The sequence below is a fragment of the Lutra lutra genome, chromosome 2, assembly GCF_902655055.1.
Source record: "Lutra lutra chromosome 2, mLutLut1.2, whole genome shotgun sequence".
NCBI classification, from domain to species: domain Eukaryota; kingdom Metazoa; phylum Chordata; class Mammalia; order Carnivora; family Mustelidae; genus Lutra; species Lutra lutra.
In genome coordinates this window covers 58,289,481-58,317,391 of record NC_062279.1, presented here as the reverse complement: position 1 = coordinate 58,317,391, position 27,911 = coordinate 58,289,481, and the positions used below count along the sequence as shown (strand labels likewise).

The following is a 27,911-nucleotide window of genomic DNA, read 5'->3' as shown; positions in this document are numbered from 1 at the left end:
ACAAAGTGCTCTTCCACATTCCAACTCTATATCTGTGTGAATCTGTATTTTCTTCATATACATCAACTGAAAACATGTGACAATGCAGAAACAGATAAGAGAATCCAGCTGTCTTTTATTAAACCAGAGAATAAAGAGATTAGCAAAAGTGTAAATAATGTCACTCTTCTCACTAAATTTTTTTGAATATAGTTTTTCCATAAAAATGTTTTTTATATTAATATATAAAAAGTTTATTAAATGAGTTAGTAAATAATTGTTTCCTATTTTTCTCAGTTTTAATTTTGAATACAGTAAATATCTTGAAAGAGTTGCTGTGGCTGATGTCAAAAAGGTTATGTTCTCCTATGTTCTTGCCTATGTTCTCCTCTAGGATTCTGATGGATTCCTGCCTCACGTTGAGGTCTTTTATCAATTTCAAGTTTATCTTTGTGTATGGTGTAAAAGAATGGTCAAGTTCCATTCTTCTACACATAGCTGTCTAATTTTCCCAGAACCATTTATTGAAGAGACTAGACTGTCTTTTTTCCACTGTATATTTTTTTCTGCTTTGTTGAAGATTAGTTGACCATAGAGTTGAGGGTCCCTATCTGGACTCTCTACGCTGTTCCATTGGTCTATGAATACAATAAATATCAATCCACATTAACAAAAGCTCTTTAGGTTTCTCAATAAATTTTTACCAAAATGTTTGAGAAGTACTGATCTTAAATAACACCCCTGGGAAGTGGTAAAGCCAGGTCTCTTCTTGTCTGTCTGGCCTTAAACCCATGTTGCTTCCATGGCACGCTGTTACCTTCTTACCCAAAAGTCTCATTAGTATTAAAATGGGAAATAGAATTGGGGCCCCAAAGCTTTATTATGCAATGTCTTTTTCCATAATATTTATTTTTCAATGTTTAGTATTTTTCTTTGCTGAAGCATGAGTTTCTAGACCCTAAAATTTTAGAACTCTGTTAGGGACTCAAGATGATTATTTTTACTATTGAATAAAAATGAAATGGTGTTTCTCAGCAGTCAGCTGATGCCAGAAATAACAATATTTTGCATTTTATATTCTATATAAAGGCCAAACAATTGGAAGATGTTCTTTATTAGATTTTTAAAAACAGAAGTGATTCTGGTTCTTTGGCACCAGGCTTATTTTTCATCTACTTGGTGCTAAGCCCTGAGAATTAAATTTAGGTTTTGGGGGGAACAGCTTTGTTTGGGGACATTCTCAGAAGGAAATCTTGCATGCCTCTCCGCAGCACTGCATTTTCAGCAACCTCCTTCAGGCTTCTGTGTAGCTTTTCCATCTCCTTGTATTCACTTTTGACATCTACAGAAGAGCAAAATGCATACATCAGGAATTAGTGTCCTTTTCAGAAATGTCCACAGAAAACAAATCTCCTGAGGATCTCATCGCTTGTCCCAGAATGTGATATCTGGGATGAAACTTAGAGATCAGATAGTCTGATCAATTTATTTTATTAAAAAACCTGATCAAACTGGGCATTCATGCTCTTACCTTAAGGCTTATCTCAGCCTAGGGGTCACCCTCCAAAGAAACACAAACCTACCCATAAAAAGGTCCAGGAGATCACTGGGTCTTTACTAAGTCTTTGCAAGAGCTCAGTGAAAGGAGATACAAACCCCAGCACACAATAAACCTCCTCTAAGTCCTCTCCAGGCTTCTCTCTCCTTCCTATGACCCTCTGCTCTCAGCAGTTCTCATTCTAGGTGAATTTCTCTGTTTTGGCCTCTTGGGTTTTCACCTCATGAATGGCAATCAAATTATATCCTTACGATGGTGAATTTTAGGTGTCAACTTGTCCGGCTGTGGTGCCCAGATATTTTGCCAAACATTATTCTGGAAGTTTCTGTGAGCATATTTTTTTTAATTTATTTTTTATTTTTTATAAACATATAATATATTTTTATTCCCAGAGGTACAGGTCTGTGAATTGCCAGGTTTACACACTTCACAGCACTCACCATAGCACATACCCTCCCCAATGTCCATAATCCCACCCACTTTCTCCCAACCCCCCTCCCCCCAGCAACCCTCAGTTTGTTTTGTGAGATTAAGAGTCACTTATGGTTTGTCTCCCTCCCAATCCCATCTTGTTTCATTTATTCTTCTCCTACTCCCTTAACCCCCATGTTGCATCTCCACTTCCTCATATCAGGGCATATTTTTGAATAAGATATTCATTTAAATCAGCAGACCTTGAGTAAAGCAGACCATCCTCCACAACGTGGGTAGGCCTCCTCTAATTAGGTGATGGTCTAGCCATATCAAATGTTGGTCTCCCGCAAACAAGAGGGAATTCTCCAGAAGACCACCTTTGGACTTCATCAGCGATGTTAGCTCTTCCTTCTTCTACAGCAAACTGCTTTGTACTTGAACTCAATCAAGTCTTTCCTGTGTGTCTAGCCTGTTGGCATCCCCCATCAGATTTTGGACTAAGCAAACCTTCACATTCATATAGGCCAAGTTCTTAAAACAAATCTATCTATCCATCTGTTTATCTATCTATCTCTTCACACATATTCATATCCTATTGGTTCTGTTTCTCTAGAGAACTCAGATTAATATGGCCCTCTTTGAGGGACACTTCAGACTGACCCTGGGGTTGGTTCTGGCATTGCTCCTGAATGCTTTTCCAGTCCACCAGGGCTCTACATGTTCCATAGCATTACCCAGACTCACCCACCCTGAGCCTGGCCAGTGATGATACTCATGACCAAGAAGGGTATTAGAACCTTGAGTCTATCTGTCTTGCTCCTGAGTCTGGAAAGTCTCCCTTCTCCTCACTGCTTCATAAATCCAACCTATCTTTTCAGGCTCTACTCCAGGACCCAGATTATATGAAACTTCCCCCAAGATCCTGGTGCTGAATAACCACTGTCTTCTGAATAATCTGGTGGCCAACTGTGTTCCCTCTGTCAGGTTTTTGGCTTTTTTAAAATGTCACATTCCTAGTGAGACCTTCCTTGATTACCCACTCCCAGCCCTCCCTCTCCCCTTTCTCTGCTTTATTCTTCTCCATAGAACTTACTACCTTTTGCATGTCACATATTTTATTTATTGTTCCGCTAATTGTCTGCCTTCTGCTCACTGGACTGGAAGCTCCATGAAGGCAGAAATTTTTGTCTTTTTTGGTCACTGCAGTATTCTCAACACCGAGAATACTACTCAATACCTAGGAGGTCATTATAATCACTTGTGCAGTGAATGCATACTATCTTCTATTTTAATTTACATGATCACACATCTTGTTTTACCAAGCAGGTAAGACTCAGAGCAGGGACTGTTATAGACCTCTTTGGCCCCTGGCACAGTACGCCCTACATAGTATATATCTGCCGTTGATGGAAAGAAAGGGAAATGATCTTAAATTATGGCAGGAGCAATTTACATCAAATTCAGGGGAACATTTTTTTTTTTGTGGGAGACCTGGGCAGCTGGAAGACCTTTGGTCAGTAGTTCTTTATTCTTTTTTTAAAGATTGTATTTGTTTATTTATTTGAGAGGGAGTGAGAAAGCAGGGAGAGGGGCAGAGGGAGGGGGAGAAGCAGACTCCCCATGGATCAGGAAACTTAACAAGGGGCTTGATCCCAAGACCCTGGGATCATGACCTGAGCCAAAATCAAACACTTAACCAACTGACCCACCCAGGAGCCCCAGGAGTTCTTTAAAGAAGACATAACTGGATGACTATAATCTTGAAACAGTTTCCTGTGAAGGCCTAGTCAGAAGGTCATGAGAGAGTTCAATAAAGTATAGTATAAGGGAGTTTTATCACCTTCCTGGGAGACTATTGGGCACAGGTTAGATGTCTTTCTCACCAACCAGAGACAGAGAGTAGTAAGTTCCAGAGCAAGAGAGAAGTGTAAGATAGATGCTTAGAAGCAGCAGCTGTGGCTTCTACTCTGGAAATCGCTCTGACCACTTTCTTTTTTATTATTATTATTATGTTATGTTAGTCGCTATACAGTATATCATTAGTTTTTGATGTAGTGTTCCATGATTCATTGTTTGTGTATAATACCCAATGCTCCATGCAATATGTGCCCTCCTTAATACCAGTCACGAGACCAACCCATCCCCTCACCCCCTACCCTCTAAAACTCTCAGTTTGTTTCTCAGAGTCCACAGTCTCTCATGGTTTGTCTTCCCCTCCAATTGACCCTTTCATTTTTCCCTTCCTTCTCGTTATGTCCTCCATGCTATTTGTTATGTTCCACAAATAAGTGAAACCATATGATAATTGACTTTCTCTGCTTGACTTATTTCACTTAGCATAATCTTCTCTAGTTCTGTCCATGTTGATGCAAAAGCTGGGTATTCATCCCTTCGGATAGCTGAGTAATATTCTATGCATATGGACCACATCTTCTTTATCCATTCATCTTTTGAAGGACATCTTGACTCCTTCCACAGTTTGGCTATCATGGACATTGCTGTTATGAACATTGGGGCGCATATGGCCCTTCTTTTCCCTACACCTTTATCTTTGGGGAAAAAACCCAGTAATGAAATTGCCAAGTTGTAGGGTAGCTCTTTTTAAAAATTTTTTGAGGAAGCTCCACACTGTTTTCTAAAGTGACGGCACCAACTTGCATTTCCACCAACAGTGTAAGAGGGTTCCCCCTTCTCCACAGCTTCTCCAAAGTTTGTTGTTTCTTGCCTTGTCAATTTTGGCCATTCTAACTGGTGTAAGGTGGTATCTCAATGCGGTTTTGATTGAGTCTCCCTGATGGCTAATGATGATGAACATTTTTTCATGTGTCTGTTAGCCATTTGTATGTCTTCATTGGAGAAGTGTCTGCTCATGTCTTCTGCCCATTTTTGACTTAACTATTTGTTTTTTGGGCATGGAGTTTGAGAAGTTCTTTATAGATCTTGGATATCACCCTTTGTCTATAGCATCATTGGCAAATACCTTCTCCCATTCTGTAGGTTGCCTCTTTGTTTTGTTGACTATTTCCTTTGCTGTGCCAAAGCTTTCACTGTGACATACTCAATGACATACAGCAATGACATCAGGTCAATTTTTTTTCCAGCAGGCAACTGTGCCCACAGTTTAAAATTTAAAAGGCACAAAAGAGTGGTGCCTCGGTGACTTAATCAGTTAAAGTGACTAACTCCTGATTTGGGCTCAAGGTCATGATTTCAGGGTGGTGGAATTGAGCCCCAACATCAGGCTCGACACTCAGTGGAGAGTGTGGAGAAGAGAAGGAGATTCTCTCCTTCTCCCTCTGCTCCTACCCTCCACCACAGTCATGCTCATACATGCATGCTCTCTCTCTTTCTAAAATAAATGAATAAATCTTTAAAAGAAAAAAAAATTTTTTTAAAAAGACACAAAACATACAGACTGCAAAATAAATTTCCCACCTTCCCTGTCCTCCAGGCTCCTGGTTCCTCTCCTTAGAGATAACCAGTGTGGCCAGTTTCTTGTGTATCTCAGGAGATTTTTATGCCTATCCATATGTGTTTCCTTTTCTTCCCCCACAGATGGCAACATATTACACACAGTTTTTCACTTTGCCTTTTTTCACTTTACCATATATTTTGGAGATTGTTTCATACTGCTACTCTGCATTAAAAAAAAGCCACTTTATTCTTTCTAGCAATTGCATGGTCCTCCACTAGTTGTGTACCTAAGTTAACCAGTGCTCTACTGATGGATATTTGAATTGTTCCAATGTTGACATCATAAGCAACACTGCCCTGAATAACTTCATCTACGTGCCATTCTGCACATGTATGAGGATACCATGGGATAGAATCCCAGAAGTAGGATTGCTGGGCCAAAGGATATGTGAATTTTTAATTTTACTAGACATTTCCCAATTGCTTTTTGCACTAGTTTACCCTCTCCAGTTTATACCAGGAGGTCTGTTGGAGCACACAGCAAGGAAGAGATTTGATTACATGCACCAAGACATAGGCAGCTGGTCATGCATCCCCAGTCTCCTGGGAGATGAAGAGAAACCTTTCTCTACCATCACCAGAAAATGAGGCTTTTCATGAGAAGCCATCTACTTCAAAGAACGGGTTTATGGAGGTGGCAGAGTGGAGTTATCGATTTGAATTTGCCACTTTCCAGCTATGCATCTTTGGGCACATTATCTAATCTGATCTCTCTTTCTGGACATGCAAAATGGAGCATTACCATCTCCCTCTGAGGGCTAACATGAGAACGCTATGAGATGTTGCACACAAAGCCCGAGTATAACATGTGATCTCGAGTGGGTGCTCCACAAAGGGTGGGGCAGCCATGACCTTCTCCATCCCATGCCCTGGAAATTCTTCCTAACTTGACTTCTTTAAATCCAGCAAAGGGCAACCACAGCTAGGGGGTGTCTTCGAGGTCACCGCTTATGCAAAAGTTTTCTGTATTCACCTGCAAGCTCCTTGTAGAGACCATCCCCCTGGGATGAAGCGAGAGTCAGCATGGTGGCGATACTGCCCTTCACTTTCTCCGTGATTCCATTCTATACAACAAAACATGGTCATTCTGTTAGGACGGCACAGCCCAAGGGAAAGTTCAGATTATGAAAGGGAAACCACCTAATCCTGCAACCAGAGAGTGTATAGACTGGGGTTGCTAAATCAAAGTCAATTCCAAGGGTGGGCCACCTTAGCACACAGCGAATGGCTCAGGAGTCATCAGGGCAACGTTTCTGGCGGTTCCACTTGCCTCAGCATCTCCTTTCCTGCTTATCAAGACCTCCAGGGGATTGGACCTCTGGTGCTGCCCAACTGAGTCAGGAGCTAAGGAGGCTTCATGGAGGTAGAGGGAGGGGGAGAGAACAGCATTTACAGAGATGGAAAAAGAAGGAAAGTGCTGGTCACTAACCACCAACATTTTGCTCATTTGGTCACTGGATATATGTTTCTGAGTACCTGCTTTATATGGCCGCACCACGCTTGACTTCCTGACACTCTGTCCCCGCTGCCTAAGAAATGTCTTCTTTCTTATTTCATTCCTGCCACCAATGAAACCCTTTTCCCTCTTCTACCAGTTCTTGAACTACCTTTGAAAAATACCCGACTCTTCCCTTTAGCCTCACACAGCCTCATTTTAAGGCTGATCTCCTCACTCTTGCCTTTTGTCTTCAACACATCAGGCCAAGAACCCTAAGCTCTAGTCTCAGGTCTAGCTGTGAGCCTTGAGCTAGTAATGGAGGCCGTCTGGGCTTCAGCCCCCTTGTCCATAAGATCAGGGAATGGGGATGCTCTGTGGCCTTGCCCAACTTCAACTTTCTACATTCTGTCATTTAAGATGTGTTTGTACATGGTCAAGGTACAAATCACCTTTTTTTTTTTTTTTTTTTTAAGTGGAGTTGTTTTTTGGGGAGCTCCTCAGGGCCAATTTCTATATACCCAATGAGGACCACGTGCTGTAGGGTTTGGCCAATTTTCTGCATGTGTTTGTAGACTGTGATAATATGTTAAATGACAGAGAGTAAACTGCTACTGGCAAATGAGATACCTCTTAGCCTATTCCAAGAGAAATTATATGCTTCATATCGTGGAGAAAGGTATTTTTCCAAAAGTACATTGGGGTGGGGGACAGGGGCACGGGGCTGAGCAGAAGAAGCAGGGTGGAAACATTTGAGGACATAGGTTGGTTCAGAGGTGAATGGAAAAAACAACTAGCCTGGTTCCTTAGCTGTTTAGGAGAGGGTCACTAAGACCCAACTGAGGCAGAAGACTGTGGAAACTCACATGGCCAGGAGGGGCCAACAGTGGCTTGAACAAAACAAAGAACTGTATTACTTGGGAAGGTTGTGGTCTACAAAGAAAACCAGAACTCAGAACGATGGCCCAAGGGTACTTGATAGACGCTTTAGTTTCAAGGAAAGTGTCAGGAACTGTTTTCTGACATAAACAGAATCAAACCTAGAATTCTCTGCTCAGTGTCATACCTGACTGACCTATAATAGTTTTATTGGCATTGATTGATTGATTGATATGTTTTGCAGACCAGACATTTCCCTCATTAAAAAAGGGAAAAAATCTGCCTGGAGATTAGCTATTGTGGGAGATCTGGAGCCAGGTTATCTAGTCCAGATCCTAGTGCTGCAACTTCATAGCTATGGGGCCTGGTGCTACATCTCCCTCTCGCTCTCTGCCTCAGTCTTCTTACCTGTAAAATGGAACAACAATAGTGCCTACCTCACGGGCTTGCTGGGGGGTTAAATGAGCTCATGTGACGTCAAGAGGTGAGGACCCCCATCTGGTATCACAGCTGATGACCCATAAGGAGGAAGGGTGTGAGAGAGAGCCGGAGGGGCTGCGTTTCTGAAGTCACACCCCACAGAGACCCTGTGCATTTGGGCACAGTGAAGGGACAACGTGCAGCGCCAGCTGGTCTTCTTTTTTGGTGTCATGGGCATGAATTCTGCCTCCCCCACCCCCCGCCCTGCATAAGCCATCGGCTCTACGTGGGCCCGAATGACCTTACTACGGTCTCCCATTTCTGTATCCTCTTCTTTGACTCCCCAAGGGGCCCGACTGGAGTTCAGACTATAAATGTGTCATACCTTCAGTAGCTGAAATTGGTGCCGCATCCTTTCTTGAGCTCTTTCAAACATGCCCTCGGCCACCTGCTGCTCCACCCCTCTTCTGAGGACACATCTTCATCCTCTCACATGCTTTTTTGCCAGAGATCTGAGCTGCCTCTGGCAAAAATGATAGCCACGGTCACACCACAGCAAGGACTTGCTCAGACATCTTTAGCATCAGAAAGAAAGGTAAGCAAACAAAAAATATATATACACAGAGTATACAGAGGTCTGCATCCATAAACACACACACCACAACACACACACACATATTCACATACGCAGCACCATTTTCCACACAGTGGAAATTGTTTAATAATCGCATGGTAGAAAAAAATCAACACTCTCCATATTTAGGTAACTATCATTCAGAAATCTAATGAGTGAATTAAACAGAAGTTACAAATTCCAGTGTCCCCCACCAGAAAAATAAATGGGACCTGCCAAAATGAGAAGGAGTTGGAAAAAGGGTTTACAAATAATTCAGGGGCATAAGAATGAGAATTGGATAAGGGGTTTTTATAGTTTAGTTAGCTGAGATGCAGCAAGGACAGGAGAAAGCAAGATGAATTGACAAAGAAAGGGTGGTCAGAAAGTACTGGAAACATACAGATACAAAATGACTCATGCATCCCTCTCCCACACACCCTTGCAATTACTTGGTTTTCAGTCATGGAGTAATGTCTGAGAAGGACTAAGGATACAGGAGAGCAAATGCTTTGAGGGGGAAAGTCAGAAAAAGACGCCGCCAAAGAAGCTGACAGAAAGACCCCAGAGGGAGTGGACGGGTTGCCCTCCGGAGCCCCTACCTTCATAACAGGGCTTCAGGTCATTCTGAACAGAAGTGGTGAGAGATTCATAGATCCTCCTCTTCTTTCTGAGGATGTAATCCTCTAGGCCTCCCAGGATGGCGCTTATCTGCAAATCCGCATTAACAAGAGGCCATTGGTGCCAATTCCTTCCACAGAAGTAGGTCAGGGGCTCCCGCGTGTGGTCACCTTTTCCCTCCACCTTATATTATGCTTGGCCGTCCACATGGCATTTCCTCCACTAGGCTCTGAGCTTCTCATAAGCAGGAGCTTGGTCTTAAGGGGGAGGCACAGGACCGTTCTCTAGCGTTGCCATGTCATTTGGGCTGGGCCTGTGCTATGGGCCTAATATCTGTGTCACCCAACATTCATGTATTAAAATCTGAATCCTCAAGGTGATGGCATGAGGAGGTGGGGCCTTCGGGACATGATTAGGTCATAAGGACGGAGCCCCCAGGATTGGGACTATCCTCCTTACAGAAGAGATTCTAGCAAATTCCTCTGCCCCTTCCACTATGTGAAGTACAGTGAAAAGACAGTCATCTATGAACTGGGAAGTGTACTCTCACCAGGCACCAGATCTGCCTGTACCTTGACCTTGCACCTCCAGCCTCCTGTGAGAATACATTTCTGTTATTTATAACCTACCTGGCTTATGCTATTTTGTTACAGCAGCCTGAACAGACTAAGATAACCTAAAGGAAAATGGGTCACAGAGAAGAATCTTGGCTACTCAGAATTTTAAAATGATCTGCAAGAGAAATGACATGTCTTTTAAGTTTCACTGCTTTAGATAATACTTTATAATTTTGGCAAAAATGATAGAAGGTTAGTGAAACGTGTTTACAGGTGCATTCTAGTGTTTGTACATCTCAGGATTCTTTGGAGATTCTTCCTAGACACTGAGTCTCCTTTCCAACCTCAGCACTCCGCTGGTTGCCTCGAAAAGGCACAGAGCCCACCTGGTGTCCCACCCCCCACACCCCCTCGGCAGTCTCAGGGCCACTCTTCCCCACCCCATCCCACTGTGCTTTGTGCCCCAGACCACCTGCTGTGAGACATGCCCAGACCTGGACACTCCAGGGGAACAAGGGGGGAGAGGCCCATAACATGTTCAAACTCCTGCTGGGAAGAAAGCACTGCCAACCTCACTGCCCTCTCCCCTTTATGACAACCTCACCTCCTGGATCAGGAAACTTTTTTTGTAGCTGTCATATTTCCAGCCATTTCTTATTCCAATTTCCATCATTTTCTCCTGTAGGGAGTGCTTAAAAGCTTCTATGTGAGGCAGCAAAGTGGAACCAGTGGGCATTCCAGCTCTACAGAAGAAACAAAATAAAATGTTAAGGGACAACAGTGGCTACTGTGGGGCTAAAACAAAGAAGGAACTAGCTGGTCCCCCTTTCATTCGCTTTTAAGCCAGGGGGATGAGAACCAACAGTTATGGAGTTCCTATCGTGTGCCAGGCACTGTGCTGGGCCAGGTCCTGGACATCAAAGCCTATGAAACCAGTGTAGTGATGCCCATTCTACAGACAAGAAAACTGAGGTTCAGAGACGTATTGCTGATTGTGTGCCCAGCCACATGGCTAGTAAGTGACAGGCCAGACTTTGGACACTGATCTGTTCAACCTCCTAAAGTCAGGTCTCCCCGCTGCTAGGGGTTTTCCATCTTGAAAGGGTTAGACTTCAGAGATGCAGAAGATTTGGAAAGTAAAAAGGAGGAGGAGTGATTTCCTGTGGGGACAACACAATGAATGAAATTTCAGAATCTCCAAGAATAAGAAACAGCCGGTTATAGAGGAGAGGGCAATAGGTTTAAAACCTTGGCTCCTCTGCCCCTGAGCCGAGTGACTCTGGAAAAGCTACATCAAGTCCTCTGAATCTCAGCTTGTCCCTTGTAAATGGCCAGAAGCTACTTGGGAGGGCCATTAAGAGATCTAATGAGATCATGCATGCACAGCGCTTAGCACAGGTCCTCACACCTGTCAGTTGCGCTCTGCAACCCTCCAGGCTGGTGGAGCTGGGGGCGGGCACGGAGCAACAGGGTGGGCAGAGGGAGGAAAGGCCAGCTGGAGGCAGGTAGAATGTCTTGAATTGCATCTTTTTTTTAAGATTTTATTTATTTATTTGAGAAAAAAAGAGCTGGGGGAGGGGCACAGAGAGAGAGAGAGAGAGAGAAAGACAAAGAGAGAGAATCCCAAACAGATTCCCTACTATGCATAAAGCCCAACATGGAGCTCGATCCCAGGGTCCTGAGATCACAACCTGAACTGAAATCAAGAGTCCAGACACTTGACTGAGCCACCCAGATGCCTGCCCTTTGAATGCCATTCTAAGGAATTTGGAGTTTATGCTATAGACCTGTAAACAGGGATAGGGTAGGCAGAATGGCATGAGCCCAAAGGAGTTTAAAGGAAGATGGGGGCAGGGCAGGGGAACACTAAGTAAGAATCCAGCAAAGGAAGAATGGTTTGAGCAGGAGCAGGTGGTGAAATGCCAGAGGCGAAGGAGGGGGACTGGGGGGAGGCTCCTGCACTGGGGGATGAGGACAGTCTGCTTCTGTTGATGGAGAAAGGATTGAAGGTCAAGGAAGGAAGGCGGCACCGTGAAGCTCACACAGCTAGTAAGTGAGCGAGCTCGCGGTATGTCAAAAACAAACACAGAGTCATCGGTCAGCCTCTTTGCCTTTTTGCATTCGGGAAAATTTATAAAGGCCGTGTGTTTGCTTTAACTCCACACTCTCCAACCAAAATAACCTGCCCGGGGCTCAGATCCACAAGAAAATATATCTCTTGCTGCTTGTATGAGATATTTGAAAAATACTGGAAATCATAATATTAGTCTGAAAGCAACAACTCTGTCCGCACTCCAGGTCACCGTGAGAAGTGAAGGAAACTCAACCAAGAAGGCTTTTGTGTTTTGCCAGACCCTAAGCTCTCCTCCTCCAGTTGCAAGCTACTCTTTACACTTCCAGATCGAAAGCACAAATTCTTCTAACGATGAGACTCTGGCCCAGTGCTCTTCTGTTGTTTGTTCGCGAAGGAGCAAGAGAAAGAATCCTTTACCTAAAAATGCCTCCAAAAACGGGATCGATCTGGTCATAGATGGGCTGAGTGATGGCTTCATTCAGATCTATTCTTGTGAGGGTCCTGGAGGCATAGACGCCATTTTTCAGGCAAACAGCTTTCAGAGTCTGGTGAAAGCCCTGGTTTCCTCTACTCCTCTAGGTAATTAAACAATAAGTTAGTTGAGTTAGTACAGGTTCACTAGAATGCCATGGGATCAGAATCAGACTGCCTTTGGCCAAAGCCTATGACCAAGAATCACAGTGAAGAGTAGGATAACGTGATCTTTTAACATAGGCTTAAGCTAGGCAGAGGGCACAGCGGTCATGCCTTGAGTTCCAGAGCGCCCTATGCTTCTTTGATCCCGACCTCCTCATACAGTTTATAATTGTCTGTTTACTCGTCGGGTTTCACTGCCCAACACCAGCTTGTTGGGAATAGGCACGGCGTCTTATCCCAGCCTGATGTACTCACCATCTGGCCGCAGTGTAAGTAGTACTTGAAGAACAGTTGTTAAAGGAGAAATTTTAAATGAAAATGTCCTATGACTCTACCAGGGATATAGGTTTCACATTTTCCAAGTGTAGCCCAGGTTTTTTTTTTTTTTAGTACTCTTTGTTAAATGTCTAATGAAATGTATTTGATTTCTGCATCTTCATATTTTTTCCCAGAGAAATAAATTCACAAATCAGAGGCAAAAAAATACGATGAAGTGAGAGCCACAAGAGATATTGATAAACCTTACCAGATGGCGATCCCTAGTAAAAAGAATAAAAATACATTTGCACAGACCAAAATTTCAGTAGAGGTTCTTGTGATCAATGATATATGCTTTAAGGAACTCCGTTTCAAGTGCAAGGATATGTCGCATGCTATGACTAGCATCATACCATATGTATGTTTTAATATTCTGTCCTTTTCACTTAATATTATAGTAAGGACATTTCCTCAATTCATTGCAGATATTTTCAAAAATTACTTCAATATCCACAAAATATAATATCATATAGCTATAACCTAATTCATTTTACCACTCTCTTATTATTACACATTTTAGGTTATTTTTCTATATTATATAGCAATATGATGTCAGCATATAAATGTTTGCCCAAATTTCTGACCATAAAGGAAAGTGGCCTATCAAAGACACCTCAGATGTGTTTGGAGTCACCAAGAAAAATGCCTTTACAGAACTGATGAGACAAGACAGTTCATGGGACGACATCCTTGTGAAGGTCTGGGGACGGCTGAACAGCTCCTTTCTTTCAGGAGATGAAAGCAATGGTCTCCACTTTGTGTCTTCACCTTCTCAGAACGCTTTTACTCACTTTTGGTGATCTGGGATCTTTCAGCATCATACAGAAGCCATTCTCCCCCGGAGTGACGTACTTATCTATGCTATGAACAAGTTACCCCAAACCTAATGGCTTAAAACAACGAAAAACATCTATTGAGTATCGCTCACTAGTTTTGTAGTGAGGAATTCCTGTAGGTCAGGAATTCAGATATGGTTTGGCTCTTTCACGGTTCACGAGATAGCCAAGCTGTGAAGGTTCACGAGATAGCCAAGCTGTGAAGCTAACGTCAAAAGGCGGATAAAGGCCACCTAGAGAAGAGACGACGGCATGATTCAAGGTCACGGAGAACAGACATTCTGTACACTAGGCTCAAGTGGTACAGCGTTTACTGACAGCAAGAGGAGAATGTGTGCACACGATCCAGCCTTTTGCAATGCATGGGTCCCCTTATGGCCAGCAGACCATGCCACAGCCACTGTGGGTGACAGTCCTGCACACATCCCACATTGTGTGCAGTACCAAGACCCAAGCTTTCCCCCACAGAATCTGAGATACAGACAACTGGGAGCTTGCCTAAGGGCCTTGGACGCCTATACTAAGCAGAACAAAGAAGTATTCACTGAGCATAAAGCAGAGAACAATATTCCCAAGCAAGACGATAAGCCCAGTACAGGCTAAAGGCTCTTTTATCTCTCCATAAGGAAGTGTTCCAGGCCCAAAGCCCATTCTTATGTGGCCAAGTTGAGGGAGGGAGGGGTAGAAAGTCTGCATGTCCAGGCTGACTCTACCCCCAGCTGGCCAGTGTTGGCTCAGGGCTCCTCTGTGAGGCTCCATCCGGCATTGGCTGGGGGTATAGTCACCTGAATGGGGCTGGAGGATTTGCTCCCAGGGTGGCCTGCTACAGAGCTAGCCAGGTGACACTGGCTATCTGTGGATCAAACTTCGTACTTTTATGGGGACTGACACATTTGGAACGACGTAACTGGTCAGCCATTACAAGTAGCTCCAACAGTTTGCTGAGCACATTTAGGGGGTGCAACAGGCATGTGTGGGGGTTGGGCATCTGGGCTCTGAAGACAGATGGCCTGTAGTAGATGTGATGCCATATGAGGCCCCAGAGAGTTGTTCAGCCTCTGTACGTCTGTAAAATTAAACAATAATAAGAGTGCTTAGCATCCAGAATTGCTGTGAGGATGGAATCAAGTAATGTACCGTATCTGGCACCAGAGTGAGCATTTCATCCACGTTTGCTGGATGCTATGAGGGAGTGCGTGTGCACATACTATATTCATGGACACTCAGCCCCCGGCCAGCCATAGGGAAGGCGCTCTTGTCTCTCATTCTCCTGTGTCAAAATTCTAACAGTCCTCTCCAGGGATCCCACGATCATTCCCACTGCTTTATTCCTTCAGCCCACGGAATGTAGAGCTCCATTACACACCACCTTCTCACTGCCAACGTTCTAACTCTCTAACTCATATCAAACAATGGCAACAACGTACAATCTATGCACTACTCCAGGTCTAGAGACTTCTGTACTGTACTTGTCCCATGAGCAGTGTTGTTAATCACTCCTTACTCTTAACTGGTGTCATGGAGTGACCTGTATTCCTCTGACTTGATCTGTTGAAGCTCTGAGCCCAGATGTGACTATGTTTGAAGACAGGGCCTTTAGGGGGGTCTAAGTGAGAGCATAAGTGTAGGTCCTAAGCCTACTGGACTGGTATCCTTATAAGAGAGGGAGAGACTCCAGGGATGCACACACAGAGAAAAGACCATAGGAGGGCACAGAGAGAAGATGGCCATGTTCAAGCCAAAAAGAGAAGCCCCAGGAGAAACCAACGTTACACTGCCTTGATCTTGGGCTTCTAACCTTCACAACTGTGAGAAGAAATGTCTGTCCTTTAAACCACCCAGTCAATGGTATTTTATGTTATAGCAGCCCTAGCAAACTGATATGAGAAGCCTCTTTTTTCAACAGTTAGCCTTAAATAAATACAACCTGGCACTTACATCTTATCCTTCAGAAGCCATGGAATAGTGCAAAAGAGCTTGGAGATAAGGTGGATGTCATTGAATACACAGGTCCTCCCTGGAGAGGCTCACTCACCACCAGACATGCCCCAAGGATCCGTCGGTAGGAAGTCCTGGCATTTTGGACTCCTTCTTGCAGAGGCTGCTCTATGTGGGCAAAGCACTGGTCAATGGCCTTCTCCAGCAGCTGTATCTTTTCTTCCACAATCTCCGGCAGGCCACTCATGTACAAGTATTCATTCTAGGGACAAGGGCCATAAGATCATGAGGCCATCCCTCCCTAAGGGCACTTTCTCTTCAAACTTTGCTTCCTTTATGCTTGCCCACCAACACAAGATTTAGTTTGAGCTAACCACCCTTGGTTGACTTCTTTCCCCCCTCAGTGGAGAGACCCTCCTTAAGCTTTGTGAGTTGGAGGACACATATAAATAAATATATACATATATATGTATATACATATATATATATTATATATATATATTCCTCCTGCAACTTAATTTAGGTATCTAATCCATTAGGCTATTTGAGGGAGTAACTAGTTAAATAAAATCCAGTTGCTGTTAAAACATACTTTTCAATGACATCTGATTCTACAAACCTTTAGCAGCCTTTGTGTACAAAACAGTTTTTGAGGATCATGTTTCTCAAACTTTAACATGTGTACAAATCACTGGCAGAATTTGTTCAAATCCAAGGACCCGAGATTCTGTAACTCTAGCAAGCTCGCAAGTGATACTAGTCTTCTGGGCCCTGGACCACACTTTGAAGAACAAAACTATAGGACACAATAATAAAGACATTATCCTTCTTCAAAGGAGAATACAGTCTAGTCGAGGAGGAAAAGATCTACTCAATTAATACAAGGGAGAGAGAGCCTTGACCTCTTGATTTCAAACTGGGAACTCTGTAGTTGCTGTTCTCTGTGTGAAAACCTTGGGGACCCCACAGTGCCTACAGCAGATGGAAGCCACACTACTTAGTCCAGCATTTAAGGGCCTCTCACAGCCAGGACTCAGCCAACTTCTCCAGCACTCCCAGCCCTTTGCCCAAAACGTCATCCCATCCCAGGTAGCTGCTCCTAAACTTGCTACCATTCTCCAAATGTGTCTTCCATTTGTACCCATACCTTTGCACATGCCTTTCCCATCCTTCCAGACAAACTCAAAACCCACTCCCTGTGCGATGCTTCCCTGACTCCACCGAGTGAAACTGAGGCTCTCTTTCTGGTGCTGTCACTGAATCTTGTACACCCCTGCATTACAGCCCTCCTCTTGCTGTGCTATGTCTGTCTCATTCCATAGCTCCTTCCTTGGACTAGGAACTGTGGACTGAGTTATTCATGTTGTTTATTCCGAGTTATGGCACAGAGTGCACAGTGGGTAAACATTTTGGAGAGAATGAAGACCAAAGAGAAACTGATAGATAATGTGAGCTTTTAAATTCTATTCTAAATCTGATGACAGAAATCACTCTAAATTGATGTGTGACCTTATATAAATGACAGCTTTTCTAGATCTTGACTGCATTGGAGTGGATGAGGCTGAATGTTCTTGAAAATACCCTTAAACTCCTGTACTCCTCAAGACTTAGAGTACATTAATTTTAGAGTTTATGGAGACTATTTCACGGATTCTCATAGTTTTTCCACTAGTAAGAATTCTATAAGCCATACTTTTCTTTCAGAGTGCCCTCTGGATTCTTCTGAGTTTGTGATTTCACTGGTGGTCAAAAGAAAATAAGAAAGATGTCATCAACAGAAACTTTATGGGCGGGGTACCTGGGTGGCTCAGTGGGTTAAGCCTCTGCCTTCAGCTCAGGTCATGATCTCGGGGTCCTGGAATCGAGCCCCGCATCGGGCTCTCTGCTCAGCAGGGAGCCTCCTTCCCCCCCACCCGCCTGCCTCTCTGCCTACTTGCGATCGCTCGCTCTATCAAATAAATAAATAAAATCTTTAAAAAAAGAAAAAGAAACTCTACAGGAAAGATTCTCACAATGTTTCATACTCAACAGATCATTGTTAAATAAACAACAGAATGATAAGAAGGAGCAAGTCTGGGAATAAAAGAACAGTAGAAAGGGAAAAGCTTACATCTACTATGAATAAACACAGGGTTCGTTTGACATTGAGATGTCATAATCAGCTTCCTACTGATTCATAAAAAGAATGACTAGATCCCTACTCATTTAGAATCACTAACTACCCAGACTCTTTTTTTGTTTGTTTTGAGTCATAATCTTAAAAAATGACCAATCACTGCATTTTTTCAGAACGCAAAGGAACTGACAAAACTCTCGCTTCCAATTTTCCATCAATGAACTAAGACTGAGACCAATATCTGAGGCCAAAGGATTTTGAGGAAAATCCTGGCTGATGCTCATGTGAAGGGCTACCAAAGAAGTGCCAACCAGCCCCTTCTCTGTGTTTTTGCCACCTACAGCCTGGCCTCTAGGAAGGATGGCACGGAGTCCTCCACAGGCTGCCCACCCTTCCCCCTTAGCAGAGAAGAGGACCAAGGCAGGCATTTCCAGTTTGATTGCAAAATGCCTTGTCCTTGTGTTTATAAAACAAACCAACCACACACAGTACCACATCTGATTTGTTTTCCATCGGCACTTCCAAAAGCAATCTTTCGCTGGGCAGAGAGGCAATTTTCACCCTGAAGAACATTTTTGGGAAGTTAGAAGGTCAAATACTTCCCTGGTATTTCAGAGGACAACGTTAAATTAGAAATTCAACTTGTTGCTCTTGTTTTGTTTTTCTTTTCCCTTACAGAACTAGGCCAAAATGAGACATAAGAAATATGGTGAAAAAACAGGGAACCTTGTTCTGTATGTCATTTTTATATAGAATTTTTTTAAAATGCAGACATTTGACCAAAACTGTGACGACGATCTCCAGCTGGCATGTCTTACTTTTCACATTGAAGTCAGGTCTCCATTATCTGCCCCCGTGGCCACACCATAGGGCCAACCAAGGTATACTTTCCCACATTCTCAGACCAGCCCCTGAACTCTCAGAGAGCCCTACTGGTCCACTTTCTTTGCTCCCTCCTTGTCCAGCATAACAAAACGTTGGACAATTTGGTTGAACAACATCTGATGGTTGATAACAAGTGTGGAAATAAACACCAACCAAATGAGAACATGTGAAGCTACTGATTCCGAGCTTGCTAGAGAAAGAGAGTCAGCTCAGCCATCAGCACTTGTGCTGGGCAGAGGTTCAAAGACAGGCGGAGGAGTGGGAAGGCGTCAGATGCCCTCATCAGAGGCCACTGGCACAGGGGAGCTGTGGTGCGAACAAACTAGAAGTGAGGATCCTATGTGATTCATCAGGGTGCATGTTTGACTTCTCTGATTGGAAGCAGGGATAAAGATGAGGGAAACTGTCAGTTAGTAACCAATCAGCCCATTGGGTCTGATTATTACAAATGTTATTGCTTAGGTTCTTGGATTGTTACTAGAGATAGCAGTTGGATTCCCTATGAATCTACCTTACAGCAGGCTGCCCTCCTGAGCGGTTTATTGCAGATATGGAGTTGGTTTCCCAGGCAGGTTACTGCAGGCTGTGGGTCAGAGTTCTGTTTTACAATAGGACTGCCCGTTTATATATTCAAATGCAATTCAATGCATTCAAACGCCTCACAAAGAAGCAGTATAGTTGGTGATGGATTGGAATGACAGATTTTTCTCCAAACTTCTCCCTTGCCTCTAACTTAGCAGCCAATCCATCTTATTTTAGGGTAAAAAACCAAATCATCAGGAGGCTGGGTGGCTCAGTGGGTTGGGGCCTCTGCTTTCAGCTCAGGTCGTGGTCATCGGGGTCCTGAGGTTGAGCCCTGCATTGGGCTCTCTGCTCAGCAGAGAGCCGCTTCCTCCTTTCTCCTCTCTGCCATGCCGCTCTGCCTGCTTGTGATCTCTGGCTGTCAAATAAATAAATAAAATCTTTTTTAAAAATCATCTATCAAAGAGATAAATTTGCCTATTCCCATGAGAAGAGTGATTTGGAACTGGTCATTCAGAAGCCCACCATCCAGACTGTGAAAATATATATCTAAACTCTTTGTTGAATGTCCCTGCTAGCTCCCTTCCTCTCACATTATTATACTAGGCTGCTCTGAGTTTGAGATTCTGATAGCACCTAAGTATAAATGAAATCCATAGAAAGATGAAAAAATTTTTGGACATATGCATAACCATGTTTCTGTAGGATACCAAGAATTGTAAGTATTCTACAAGGGTGAAACAAATCACTTCTGTTATCACTTAAACACATTCCATCTTAATCAAGTTCCCATGAGAGGTAAAAGTAGCTGCTGATCATTTTCTACATTTCCTCTCTCTACCCATCTGTCTCAGGCAAAATAGCATTCCTTCGTTTTTTTACCTCAAATGTCACCATTGTAACCCTCGAATTATCTTTTTGTTCTCTTTAGATTTTCTGAGCTGAGTATCTTCCTTTGATATGAAAAGAAAAAAATTCATAAGTTATTTCCTAACTCAGTAAAAGGGAATGTTTGCCCAGGCTGAGAGGCAGAGAAATAAGTTCTTCCATACCGGGCGGGTTTTCCGTGCAGTTGAAACTGTCTGTGAGGAGCAATAAACCAAAGGCTTCAGTCACATACTTGGTCACCATCCTCCTCTTCTTGTCCAGGAGCCTTTTCCTGATATAGCCTCTTAACCTGGGGGATTTCTGGAATTCACAGGCAGCACAAACAATTTGAAAAGGCCAGAGTTCACAGCAATGAGAATTCACAAAAATGACAGATTGGAATGGGCAGTCAGCCCTTAACTAAGGTCCTACGTGGGATGACTGCCCATTCCACCAACTTTTCTGGGATGTTTTTTCTATGTCTAGGATCAACAATATGAATGGTAGATCAGCAATGATGAATACTAACTTTTATTTAGTGGTACAAGCCCAACTAAGTAGAAAAGTGCAGGCTGGTTAGAAACATTGGCACTTCCCTCTGAATGCTACTTACAAATCGTTGAACCAAGGTGCTCATAGTCCCAGAGTCTCAGCTCTTCCCTCCCCCAGACTGTTCCATCTATATCAAAAAAACCCATATACAAAAATCACTCATGCTTGCTGTAGGAAGGATGAGAATCTCTGCTGAATGGGATTTCTGAGAAATTCATCTCAGTCCTAACCTTTTGTTAGTCAGAAGATAAGAGCGTCATCCGACTTTTCTTCCCATTATTCCCATAAGTGGAAATTCTTCTGTATCATTTCTTGCATATGCCACGCTGATTATTTCTTTTATATCCTTGTTCAAGAAGTTCCCCCATTTCTAGCAACATTTTATACTTTCTGCCCCTTTGCCTCCTCTCCCACACAGACGTGTATGGTAAAATGCCGCACATCCTTAAGCCATTTTAAGCTCAGATCAATGTCAAGTTCAGAGCCTGCCTGCTCGCCTACTTCCCACTGAATGCTCCAGTCACACAGACCCCTAGGTTCTCTAGGCTTCCATCATATTCACGGCACCATTTAACCAAGCCTTATTTGTACCTTGATTTTTACACATGGCTTAGTACAAGCTCCTCATCCAGGTTTTAAGTTCTGGGAAGAAAGGGGTCATGTCTTCTGCTTTTTCCTCCGTAGGGACAAGGCATATACCAGATGCTGGGTAAATACATCTAATACTTGCAGCTAGGTGAGTGCAGAATTGCAAACCAAATACTTAGGAATAACAACCCAATCTCTGACCTCCACCAACTCTAGTAAAAATTGGATAAAAGAGGAACTGTGGTCTCAGGCACCACAGCAATGCAGAGAGAAAAACGGATACATCTGCTAATATGTACAGAAACTGTGACAAGCTGGAAATGTCACACAGAAAATTCTAGAGAGGGAAATTCAGCATGCCAAGCTTCATCTTGAGAATTCCAGTATTGATATTAAAAAAATATATATATAAATTACCAGTTTCCTCCTCAGTGAGGAGAGCCTGCTGCCAGTATTCCTGGGCGCTGACTGTATACACCAGATTGGAAGCCTCCGAACCTTGGAGTCAGCGGGCAGTTTTCTCTGAAGTGAGGAGAGACACAGGGAACAGAATAATTCAAACATGGTTGAAGGAAACAACACACAGGCTTATAAGAACTGTCAGCAAGCTTCAGCTCACTCACTTTCAACCCTGCAAGAGCCCCATAAGGAACACAGCACACCCGTACATCAGGTGTTCCCATCTGTCCACCCCCCCACAAGGTTGGACATTGTAAGAAAACCGCTGCGAGAAACTATTCTCTTGGGAGTTAAGAATAACAATTCTAGGGGCGCCTGGGTGACTCAGTGGGTTAAAGCCTCTGCCTTCAACTCTGGTCATGATCCCAGGGTTGTGGGATCGAACCCCACGTAGGGCTCTCTGCTCAGCAGGGAACCTGCTTCCTCCTCTCTCTGCCTGCTTGTCTACCTACTTGTGATCTCTGTCTGTCAAATAAATAAATAAAATACTTTTAAAAATTTTTAAAAAATAACAATTCTAGAAGGAAATATATAGAGAAAATAGTTCAAGATGTACTGAAATGTTCAGAGAAGGGGAAAGTACCAGGAAGCTTTACGGGAAAAACAAAAAGAGCTAGAGCCGGCTGTAACCAGTTCTGCCTTTAGTGACATCACCCTGGTACCTTGAACTTGGTAACGGTGGGAGTATTACACCTTGGGAACCAACAAATGCTAGAAATCAGGGCTTTTTTGCTTTATTTCTTTCTTTTAAACAGAGATCTGGTTGTTAAATATTTATCTACACCATACAACACGGGAACAAAGGTGCTGTGAAAATGCAAGTTTCTTAGCTGGGTACTTAGTGAGTAATCAGATGCATTTAAAAGCAGAGCAATGTTTAAGTAAGCATGGTCTTAAATGTCAAGAATTATGAATGTGAGAAATCTTTTTTATGGTTAGAAAATCATCATCACAGAGAAGTCACACTGGGATTAGACACAAATATTGTTCCATAATCACTCATTATTCTCACTTATGAGAAAAGAAGGGGCACCTGGGTGGCTCAGTTGGTTAAGCATCCGACTCTTGGTTTCGGCTCAGGTCATGGTCTCAGAGTCATGAGATTGAGCCTGGAGTCGGGCTCCATGCTGAACACAAAGTCTGCTAAAGTTTCTCTCTTCTTCTCCCTTTGCCCCTTCCCGCCTCGCTCTCTCTCTCAAATAAATAAATAAATCTTTAAAAAAAAATGAAAGAAAGAAAGATAAGAGAAAAACCATAAAGGGTTGTGTGTGTGTGCATGGGTGTTTGGGATTGGTCATTAGAGAACTGTGGAGAATTGTCCATCTCTTTCTGATGCAAAGACCCAACAGAGCCAAGTGAGTAGTCCACCAGGAGAAGCGAGAGACCACATGTCTGGCAATCTGTGAGCCCATGCAGTCAAGGCTGGATAGAGATGCCTGGTAGGCTTCCAGAAGCCCCACACACAACAGTCAGGGCTGAAATTATACAAAAGATCTGCCAAGATTAACTTTTTCCCCATTCTGATAGAGTTTTGACTCTAGCAAAAAAGTTTAGAGAAAGCTGGAAACTATTTTCTACTAGGAGATGAAACGGATGTGGAATTAAATCTGAGTAGGGTTTTAGAACAATTGAAAGAAAGGAGTATGCCTCACTTTGCCTAGGTGTTTACATTATTTAAAATCTTGCTCTAAATTCTGTGTACCTCTTCTAAAAATTACTGATGATTAGTTAACACTTATGCTTGCGTTATAGTACAGAGAAATATTTTTATAGTGCCAATGAAGTGACTATAGTATGCAGGTTCCATGTCACTATAAAAGAGATATAGAAACAGTTACAACTAGAAAGTAGGATCCAAGAGGTGAGTGGATACTCATCAGATTATCGCATGGAAAGATGAGTCACTGTTATAATTTACACACAGTGTTTGTTAGAACAGTGTATAGCACCATAGATATTAAAGTTTTGTAAGAAGATATGATATATGAGAGAGAGAAAGCTTATAGCCCAAACAGGAGGGATATTAGATGAAAGCAGAATCAAAAGAGGGATAGTAAAGCTGGAGTTATCTTGAGATCAGTAATATAAATCATGACCCATTTTCAAAAAAAAAAAATCCTTTTATAGCTTTGTCATTAAAATAATTTGCAGTGATATCACCCTGCCCACTGCTTTTGTTTCATTTGATATGGACCCCTAGCACCCCAACTTTTATTTTAGCATGGTTCTTTACTAAAAGAAACCCAAGTTTATTTGAGAGTAGGAGGTCCCATCTTGGGGCAGGGGAAAAATAAAAGGAGCCTGAGTATCTTGTTGTTGCCAAAGAACAAAAATATTTTTTTTTGCAACTGTATGGTTTTTTTTGTTTTTTTTTGTTTTTAATTTATTTTTAAACATATAATATATTTTTATCCCCAGGGGTACAGGTCTGTGAATCGCCAGGTTTACACATTTCACAGCACTCACCATAGCACATACCCTCCCCAATGTCCATAACCCCACCCCCCTCTCCCAACCCCCCAGAACAAAAATATTTTTAAAAAATGTCTGGGTAAGGCTAAAAGGAACCAGCTTAAATTACAGACTCCCATTGGCCAAGAGGTGAACTGGAACAATAAAAAGAACACAGTAATTCTGTGAAAAGCCATGAATCCTCAAACCAAGTAAAAATAATAATAAGAAAAAATATATATGTATTGGTCTCTGCCCCCAGATCCTGACACAGGAATTCCTTATAAATTGGGATGCTAGGACAATCTTTGGTTCTAACATTAATCCTGGACCCCAGTTCTCAGCACAGAGCTCCTAAAACCATTGTTATTTCCTAAGTGGTAAGAACACTAGAACTATCTCTTGTTCTAATATTTGGTCTTTGACTCTAGTACTTGACACAGATCCTAAATCCCTTAGAATTAGTCTTAAGTTATAGGAGTTTCTTCTTTTTCTAATGAGGCAACTCTGGGTGAGCTCCTAAATAGGGGCGGTTACAGAAAGGTCAGGTCATTAGAAGTTTGGAATTTTCAGCCCTACTCACCCACACCCCATTCTCCAGAGAGGGTAGAGGGGCTAGAAATAGAGTAATTGGCATGCCTCTGTGAGGAAGCCCCCATAAAATCCCAACAGGATGGGGTTCATAGAGCTTCCAAGTGGGCAAACACATCCCCATAACGAGAGGGTGATGTAGCCCAACACCGTGAGGACAGAGGTTCTTGCATTTGGACCCCTCCCAGACCTTTCCCTATATATCTCTTCATCTTGCTGTTCATCTGTATCTTTTATTCTTTATTGTATAGAAAAACTGGTAAGGGGTGCCTGGGTGGCTCAGTGAGTTAAAGTCTCTGCCTTCAGCCCAGGTCATGGTCTCAGGGTCCTGGGATTGAGCCCCGCATTGGGCTCCCTGCTCAGCAGGGAGCCTGCTTCCCCCTCTCTCTCTGCCTGCCTCTCTGCCTACTTGTGATCTCTGTCTGTCAAATAAATAAATAAAATCTTTAAAAAAAACTGATAAATGTAAGTAATTATTTCCCTGCATTCTGTGAGCTGTTCTAGTTAATAATCGAATCCAAGGGGAAAGAGATCATGGGGACCTTCAATTTGTAGCCAAGTCAGATGGAAGTTGTGGGTAAACTAGGGACTTACTATTTGCAGTTGGCATCTGAAGTAGGGGGAAGTATTGTGGGACTGAGCCCTTCACCTATGAGATCTGATGCTATGTCCAGGAAAATATTTTCAACTAAATTTCAGTTAAATTGTAGGATGCCTACCCCATGACCAGTAATTGCACTACTAGGTATTTATCCAAAGGATACAAAAATAGTGATTCAAAGGGGGTACGTGCACCCTAATATTTATAGCAGCACTGTCCACAATAGCCAAAATATGGAAAGACCCCAGTTGTCCATCAACAGATGAATAGATAAAGAAGATGTGGCATATATATATATATATATATATATATATATATATATATTACACAGCCATCAAAAAGGATGAAGTCTTGCCATTTGCAACAACGTGGATAGAACTAGAGGCTATTATGCTGAGTGAAATAAGCCAGTCAGAGAAAGACAAATACTATGTGATTTCACTAATATGTGGAATTTAAGGAACAAAACAGATGAACATAGGGGAAGGGAAGGAAAGGAAAAATAAAATAAGATAAAAACAGAGAGGGAGGCAAACCATAAGAGACTCTTAACTCTAGGAAACAAACTGAGAGTTGCTGGAGGGGAGGTGGGGGGCGGATGGCGTAACTGGGTGATGGGCAAATAAGGAGGGCATGGGATGTAATGAGTAATGAGCACTGGGTGTTATGTGCAACTGATGGATCATTAAATTCTACCCCTGAAACTAACAATACACTACATGTTAACCTAAAAAAAAAGAAAAAAAAATGTAGTGTCACAGAGAACTGCTCAGTGTGGGAAAAAAAATCCCAACATCGATGTCAGAAGTGTTGTTAACTGTGTTAGCATGGACTGGAAGAATTAATATCATTAAAATGTGCATCCTGCCCAAAGCAATCTACAAATTCAAGGCAATCCCTATCAAAATACCAAAAGCATTTTTCATAGAACTAAAACCAATAATACTAAAATTTGTATGAAACCACAGAAGAGCCCAAATAGCCAAAGCAATGTTGAGAAAGAAAAACAGCTAGATGTGTCACGAGTCCAGATTTCAAACCATACTACAAAACTATAGTCATCAAAACAGTATGATACTGGCACAAAAACCAATACATAGATAATGGAAGAGAAAAGACAGCCCAGAAATAAACCCATGCTTGTATGGTCAATTAAACTACCATAAAAGAGGCAAGAATATACAATGGGGAAAACACAGTCTCTTCAATAAATGGTGTTGGGAAAGCTGATCAGATACATGCAAAAGAATGAAACTTGACTACTTTCTTAAACCATATACAAAAATAAGCTCAAAATGGATTAAAGACCTAAATGTTTAAGGCCTGAAATCATAAAACTCCTAAAAGAACAGATGGGCAGTAAACATTTGGACATTGTATTTATTTGGATCTCTTTCCTCAGACAAAGACAACAGAAGCAAAAATATACAACTGGGACTACATCAAACTAAAGAGCTTTTGGCCAGAGAAAGAAACAGTCAACCAAACAAAAAGGCAACCTACTGAATGGAAGAACATATTTGCAAATCCTACATGGGATAAGAGGTTAATATTCAAAATATATAAAGAGTTCATGGGAGAATACACCAAAAAAAACAAATAATCCAATTAAAAATGGGTAGAGGAAAACAAAAAGATGGGTAGGGGAACTGCACAGACATTTTCCAAAGAAGACATATAGATGGTCAACGGACAAATGAGAAATGCTCAACATCACTAGTCACCATGAAAATGCTACTTACAACGGCAAGATATCATCTTACACCAGTCAGAGTGTCTAGTATCAAAAAGGTAAGAAATAATAACTGTTAGTGAGTCTGTGGTGGAAAAGGAACCCTCATGCACTGTTGATGGGATTGTAAATAGGTGCAGTCACTGTGGAAATAAGCATGGAGGTTCCTAAAAAAAGTTAAAAATAGAAATACCATATGATCCAGCAATTCCCCTTCTGGCTACTTATTTGAAGAAAATGAAAACACTGATCTGAAAAGATCTATGCACCCTCCTGCTCACTGCAACATTATTCGTAGTAGCCAAGATATGGAAGTGACCTAAGTGTCCATTGATGGATGGATGGATAGGGAAGATATGTTATAGACACATACAGTGGCATACTACTCAGCTCTAAAAATGAATGGAATCTTGCCACTTGCAACAACACGGATGGACCTACAGGAAGTTACACTAAGAGAAACAAGTCAGATGGAGGAAGACAAATACCATATTATTTCACTTATAAGGAATATAAGAAACAAAACAAATGAACAAACAAAACAAAATGGAAACAGATTCACAAATTTGGAGAACAGACATGTGGTTGCGGGAGGGGAGGGGGGATGGATGGATGGGCAAAACAGGTGAAGGGAATTAAGAGGTACAAAATTCCAGCTACAAACTAAGTAAGTCATGGGGATGTGAAGTACGGCATAGGGACTAAAGTCACTAACACTGTAACAACATGGGGACAGATGGTAACTAGCCTTACTTGGTGGTGATGGTTTTGTGATGTATAGAACTGTCAAATCAC

General features: G+C 42.4%; 1 protein-coding gene across 1 annotated transcript in view; it reads right to left on the bottom strand.

Annotated features, from left to right (window-relative positions):
• Positions 1–667: 667 nt before the first annotated feature.
• NUGGC (nuclear GTPase, germinal center associated) overlaps positions 668–27,911 on the bottom strand; it is a 46,181-nt gene continuing 18,937 nt past the window's right edge. The window contains 10 exon segments of the mRNA XM_047717497.1: positions 668–1,321; positions 6,399–6,489; positions 8,545–8,637; positions 8,639–8,682; positions 9,375–9,483; positions 10,555–10,693; positions 12,442–12,599; positions 15,850–16,015; positions 20,330–20,463; positions 21,700–21,804. Of these exon segments, the coding sequence (XP_047573453.1) occupies positions 1,182–1,321; positions 6,399–6,489; positions 8,545–8,637; positions 8,639–8,682; positions 9,375–9,483; positions 10,555–10,693; positions 12,442–12,599; positions 15,850–16,015; positions 20,330–20,463; positions 21,700–21,804 (1,179 nt within the window). The 3' untranslated portion in view covers positions 668–1,181.